Genomic DNA, 6,385 nt, shown 5'->3' on the forward strand with positions numbered 1-6,385 from the left:
CGGCGGCGAGGGCGAGGGCGAGGTTGACGGCGGCGGCGGTGGCGGCGGACGAGACGGCGAGATGGAGGGCGGCGGTGGGCCGGTGACGGCGGCGAGGGCGGGGGCGGGGGAGACGGCGGAGCCGGTGGCGGCGGCGAGGGCGAGGGCGAGGGCGGCGGTGGCGTGGGCGGCGGAGGGGCGGGTGACGGCGGCGAGGGCGGAGGGCGGCGGCGGCGTGTGCGGCGGAGGGGCGGGTGGCGGTGGCGAGGGCGAGGCGGCGGCGTGGGCGGCCATGAAGTACTTGCACTTGTCGCGCATCGACTCCGGCATATCGACAGCTTGAAGGCGCACGGATGAGGGGGCCGATGTGGTCATCGACATGGTCATCGAGTTGAAGACGGCGGCGCGGCGACGATGTCGCCGACGCCCTCGTCCGACTCGATCACGAGCGGGGCGAATCACCGTGAAGAACTCGGGCGCCGACGACCCGACCGCCATGAAGGTGGCGCCGGCGACGTGATCGTCCTCGGGCACCTTGAGCACCGCGACCGCCTCGATCGCCTCGGCGAGGAAGTCGTCGCAGACGATGGCGATGCCGACGAAGGGCTAGGCCCCTGCGCGGTGGCCGGGTGGGGGAGGGGGGCTGAGGTGGGCGGGCGGGGGAGGGGGGGCGGGGGGCGCGCACATGATGAAGATGTAGAGGGACGGCGGCGTGGGCGGCGGAGGGGCGGGTGGCGGTGGCGAGGGCGGGGATGGGTGGAGCAAGATGACAATGTCCCCCTCCGCGCTCGCCTTGATGCCGAAGCCGGCGGTGGTGGAGGCGTCGGCGATAAAGTCGGCGAGCGTCAAGGCGACGAGGCCGGAAGAAAGAATGCTCAGAGACCCGAGCGCCGAGGCAGAACCCACACGCAGCGAGAGAGGGCTCCCTCTCCGCCGACGTAGCAGACATTGCCCGGCACGAAGAGCGTCAAGGGTACGCGCACGCCAGCCGCCGCCGTTGGGGTCGCAGTCGCCCGTGGGCTGGGGTCGAGGGTCGGGAGCCGCTGTGTGTCGCGCGCGCTGTGGGTGTCTTCTCGGTGCGTGTCAGATCTAAGATGGAGTCCATGCGCCGGCAAACCTGAATCGTCGCCTACACAAGCAGAATGCGCGGGGCGTCAGAGCGCCGGCCGGGCGGAGCGGGCGGAGCGGGCGGAGCGGGCCTGGATTCTTGATGGAGCAATCGTCGCCTGTTGATTGAGCAATCGTCGCTGGCGAGCATTTTATTTTTTTTGACAGCTCCACGAATGAAGGCCTGAAATTCTTAGTTCCGTCCTGTTGTGAAATTATTCTCAGGCGTACCGCAATCTCATCCGCATGGTGATCTCGTTTCTCGATCTCTCCGCGCCCCCCAACATTGAACAACGCCGCGGTGCGCGGTATTATCCTCAATGGTTACGCCGTTACGGTAGAGCCGGCTAGAGGCAAGCGGGTCGGACCTCAAGTCTCCATGCGCCCGTCAAGTCGGAAGCCCCGTGTCTGCGGCGACCACAGCACTCGCACAGGAAGTACAGCCGAGCTCTCTGCTTTTTTCAGAGTGCAGAGTCAAGGTCTTTTCTCGCAGCTGCGAGACATGCTTTCTCGGAGCGGGGCATCCAAAACAACAGGGCGGAAGGGAGGGGTGACCATACGCGCAGCGCAGGAGGGGTGCCCCTAAGGGGGCACAAAGGTAGCTCAAAGGGGAGTGAACAAGACGCCGCACAGGCGACGTGCACGCTCGCCGCCTGCGCTCGCCGCGTCGCTCTCTCCCTCCCCTTCTTTGCTTGAACTAGGGAATAAAGAGAGCTTCTGCGAGCCGCGCTCGGCCCCTGTCGGGCGCGATGGCCGCGGCAGTACCGCCGATTGATCTGCACTGCGTTCACGCGGGGCCCGACGCCCCCGTCCAGGGCCCCGCTGCCCACCCGCTGGTGGTGGCTACTGCCGTCCTCCGCTGGGGGCCGGTTGCGGCTGCGCCGAGCGGAGCAGCGCGCGTGCAGCTTCCGCACCACGCGATGCTGCGCGTCTTTGGCCGGCGGCTGCGCCTCGCGGCGCCCCCCGCCGGTACTCCCGCCCCGATGGTCTGCCCGCTGGACCTCGCTCTCACCGGAACCGCGTGGGCTCGCTTCCTGAACGAGCTGCTCACGTGCGGGCTCCTCGACGCGGCCCCCTTCTCCTCTTCGGCTGCACTACAGCTGGCGATCGACCGCCTCGATGTGTCGCCAGCGGCGCTGGAGGTGAAAGAGCCCGATCTCCTCCCGGTGGGGGGCCTCGCCGCCGCGGCCGCGCTGGCGGGGGATGCTGCTCATGCGCAGCGCGGGGCGCCTCGCCGAGCCAGCGCCGCGGCGTCTGCGGCGAGGCCGGCGGCGGCTGCGCGCGCGGCCCTACCTTCTCGCCAGCGGCTGTCTCCGCGTACGGCCTCCCCCCGAGTGCTAACCCGCAACTACTGGCGAGCTATTTTAAGGACTACGTGCTCGCGCTGGAGGGCGCGCTGCCCCCTTCGCTCTGCGCCCCCAACGTTGCGGGGCCGCAGTGGCTGGAGGAGGCGCGCGATGCGGCGACCTACTTGCGCGGCGACGCTGGCCGCCGCAGCGTCGAGGATAAGCGCCTCTACCTGCTCGCCCCGGCGCCCCGCTACTGTCCTCAGTCCTTGGCGACGTCCGGCGGGGGGGGGAAGCGCGCGACCTCGTGTTCGCCCTCGCCACCGCGCTCCTGCCGGACGCGCGCATGAGTGCGCCAACCACGCCGCTTGCCACCGCCGTGCGGCGCGTGGAGGCCTCGCTTGCCCCGAGGCGGGCTGTCTTGGCCGCTGCCTCTGCCAACGGCGCGTCCCCGCAGTCCGTGGTGGCCGCGCTGGTCGAACATGCCGCCTCGCTGCGCTCACCGAGTGCGGTGGCTGCAACAGACACGGCCCCTTCTAGCCCCCAAATACCGGACCAGCCCAAGGTGATGGCTCTAAAATTCCAGCCAGCCTCGGTGATGGCTCTATAATATACACCTATAGGTGAGCCGTCGGCAACCATGGCACGCTGGCTTCGCTTCGCTAACACGCTGGGGGCGCTCGAGCTCCTCGCCGCCGACGTCTGCGCCGCGGCGGCAGCGCGCCCGCATTGCCTGGCGCCCGACGATTTGGCCCGCCAGTTCATCCTGCTGTCGCGGGCGCTTCACCTCTTCGTCGACCGCGCTCGCTCGCCGGCCAGTCTCTGGCGCGGTCGCTACCGCCGACGGCGGCTCGGCGAGCGGCGCTGGCGCGCGCCTCGCTCGGGCTCGTTCGCGCCGCGGCGGCAGCGCGCCCGCATCTTGCCTGGCGCCCGACGATTTGTCCTGACAGTGGCCCGTCGCTCCCGCTCCGAAGCGCTGCCGCCGTCAGCACAAACCGCCGCCACTGCCGTCGCGCCCTGCGCCAGTGCGGCGGGGCGCCTAGCGCCCAGCTGGGCCTTGACACGGCATCCTACCGTCGGGGCAACTCAGCTCAACGATTGGGTGAATTCCGGATGACTGCGCATAATGGGGTTGACCCGCCGCGCAGCAAGCCGGTGTTCACGCCAATTCGAGCTACTACATCGCTTCACGTTCCGAGCCATACGCACCTTACAACAATGGGGCAGGAGTTAAATCGGCTCGCGCCGAGCTCCTGCTGTCGTCATCGTCGTCCTATGGGCGTGCGAGGGCGGCGGGCACCGACGGCTCAGCCGAGTCGGGTCGGTAAAGCCCTCCCACTGTTCTTCGGTGGCACTGTCGCGAGACGGTTGGCCGATCGGAATCCATTAACTACTACGTGGAGTTCATCCCCTGATGAACGACTCATGGTCAGATTGCCCATCTCGACTGCCCGTTGTCAACATCACTAGGGAGATTTGATTGGCGCTGGCGCCTGCTGTTGACAAGTGGGATCATCTGGCTTCCGGAATACTTCCGCGAAGCTGCCCCCAGCAGGCGTTTGACCAAGATCCAAATTTCCCTACTCCAGTTGAGGCTGCCCTCGGACCCGAGAAGGTCTTTTCTCGCAGCTGCGAGACATGCTTTCTCGGAGCGGGGCATCCAAAACAACAGGGCGGAAGGGAGGGGTGACCATACGCGCAGCGCAGGAGGGGTGCCCCTAAGGGGGCACAAAGGTAGCTCAAAGGGGAGTGAACAAGACGCCGCACAGGCGACGTGCACGCTCGCCGCCTGCGCTCGCCGCGTCGCTCTCTCCCTCCCCTTCTTTGCTTGAACCCACCACCATCCCCTGTCACCTCCGTGTGTGTGTGCCTGCTGGGGGATCATCTGGCTTCCGGAATACTTCCGCGAAGCTGCCCCCAGCAGGCGTTTGACCAAGATCCAAATTTCCCTACTCCAGTTGAGGCTGCCCTCGGACCCGAGAAGCGCGATTTCGTGTGTCGTGTGTGCATGAAAGTGCAGATGTAACTTAGCATGCGGGCGGACCCCTACACAGCTCACTAAGCAGAGCCGCCGCGCCCCGCGCCCCGCCCGCCCCGCCCGCCACGTCCACGCCCCCCTCGCCCCCCTCTCCCCCCTCGCCTACCGACCGCTGCCGTGGCGCCCACGGGCTGAGCCTGGGGCACGGTGCGCAAGGGCGGCTGGTGGACAAACGTCGTCTGCGCCGCCACCAACCGCCCAATTGCGGCGATGGGCAGCGCCGGCTGGCGGCAGGCCGGGCAGTTGCTGTCGCGCTCCAGCACGCGCGGCGCACATGTCTCGCAGTACAGCGCGTGGCCGCACGCGAAGCGGACCGAGCGCGGCGCGTCGTAGCAGAGGTCACACTGGCGCTCCTCGGCCCCAGCCGTCTCCTCCACCTCCCCCGCCGCTTCGACTAGCGCCTCCAGCCGCGGCAATGCGTCTGCGAGCGGCATCCGCTTCTTCTTCCGCTCGTATGCCAGCCCGACCACGAGCCGCATCAGCTCCTCGGCCTGTGCCGCCGACCAGCCCGCGTCGGCCGCCGCGATGCTCTCCGCCGTGTCGGGCTCCTCAAGCGCATCGTCGCACTCGTCGAGGAGGCCGACGGCGCCGCGGCCGGTCAGGGCGACGAGCAGCGTGATGCCGAACGCATAGCCGTCGGTCAGCGCTGACGCCTGCCCGCTCTGCGGAATGATCGGGTCCATGTACCCAAGCTTGCCGAAGAGGCGCTGCGTCGACAGGTGCGACACCTGCTGGCTGCTGCCGGCCGTCGCCTCTGCCGCGCGCGCGAGGCCCACGTCGGCGAGGTAGCCGTTGCCGCGCTCGTCGAGCAGGACGTTGCCCGCCGAGACGTCGCGGTGCAGGATCATGGGCGAGAGCGTGTGCAAATAGTGCAGCGCGCTCGCTGCGTCGCGCAGCACGCGGAGCCGTGCGGCGGAGGAGAACGGCGGAGGCGGCGTCTCGAAGCCGAGCATGTGGAGCCGCTGGAGCGCGGCTGGAGCGCGGTAGAGGCGGTCCTCGAGGCTGCCGCCGCGGCAGAGGGGGTAGACGAGGCACGCTCTCGCCGGTGCCAAGCAGACGCCGAGCAGAGGAAGCAAAGACCGGTGGCACGCCGCGCTGAGCGTGCGCACCTCGCTCTGCAGCTCGGCGAGACCTTGGGCGCCGACACCGACCAGCGCCGTCTTGACGGCGAACCCGCAAGCGACGCGCGGAAGCGACGGCAGCGCGTCGCAGCGGTAGACGCGCCCAAAGCCTCCCTCGCCCACCTTGCGCGCCTCGGCAAAGCCCTCGGTCGCCGCGATGAGCTCGTCGAGAGGGACGGCGGCGGGCGGCGCGGCCGCGGCGGCGAGGGCAGCGACGCTCGCCGCCGCCTCCACTGCCGCCGCTGCCGCCGCTGCCGCCGCTGCCTCCGCTGCCGCCTCCGCTGCCGCCGCCTCTTGAGCCTCCGCCGCCGCCACAGCCGCCACTGCCGCCTCTACAGCCGCCGCCTCCGCCGCTGCCTCCGCCGCCTCCGCCGCTGCCTCCGCCGCCGCCTCCGCCTCCGCCCTCATCCTCGCCTCCTCCCTCTCCCTTGCCGCCTCCTCCCTTGCCCTCGCCTCTGTCTCCTCCCTTGCGCGCGACGCCCCCTCCGCCGCCTCCGCCGCCCGCGCCGCCGCAGCCTCTGCTACCACCCGATCCGCTTCCTCCGCCACTCGCGCCTCCTCTGCGGCCCGCGCCTCCTCCGCCTCCTCCGCCGCTCGCTCCGCCGCCCGCGCTGCCGCCGCCGCCGCCTTCTCCTCCTTCTGCCGCTGCCGCTTCAGCGCCCTGGCCTCGCGGGTCTTTCGCTCCGCCAGCTCGTCGCGCAGCCGCCGCGCCGCCCGCAGCGCCTCCGAGCCGTCGGCGGCTTGGGTGTTCGCGTTGATCGCCGCCCTGAGCGCCTCGAGATCGGCGTCGCCTCGGCCGCACGCCTCAACCGCCTCGCGCAGCGCCGCCTCGGCAGCATTGCGCGCCTCCGCCG

At 70.0% G+C, this 6,385-nt stretch overlaps 2 protein-coding genes across 2 annotated transcripts; one reads left to right on the forward strand and one right to left on the reverse strand.

Annotated features, from left to right (window-relative positions):
- Positions 1-2,069: 2,069 nt before the first annotated feature.
- Positions 2,070-2,982, forward strand: EMIHUDRAFT_212079 (hypothetical protein; the record flags this gene model as incomplete). Its single annotated transcript, XM_005766465.1, has 3 exons — positions 2,070-2,228; positions 2,456-2,649; positions 2,724-2,982. The coding sequence occupies 3 exons, from the start codon at positions 2,070-2,072 to the stop codon at positions 2,980-2,982; spliced, it is 612 nt and encodes a 203-aa protein (XP_005766522.1).
- Positions 2,983-4,991: 2,009 nt separating this feature from the next.
- On the reverse strand, positions 4,992-5,939 carry EMIHUDRAFT_66568 (hypothetical protein; the record flags this gene model as incomplete). Its single annotated transcript, XM_005766466.1, has 1 exon — positions 4,992-5,939. A coding segment is annotated over one exon (948 nt), but the record flags the coding sequence as incomplete, so codon positions are not given.
- Between the last annotated feature and the right edge of the window lie 446 nt (positions 5,940-6,385).

Source organism: Emiliania huxleyi (genome assembly GCF_000372725.1).
Source record: "Emiliania huxleyi CCMP1516 unplaced genomic scaffold EMIHUscaffold_51, whole genome shotgun sequence".
In the NCBI taxonomy this organism is placed as follows: domain Eukaryota; phylum Haptophyta; order Isochrysidales; family Noelaerhabdaceae; genus Emiliania; species Emiliania huxleyi.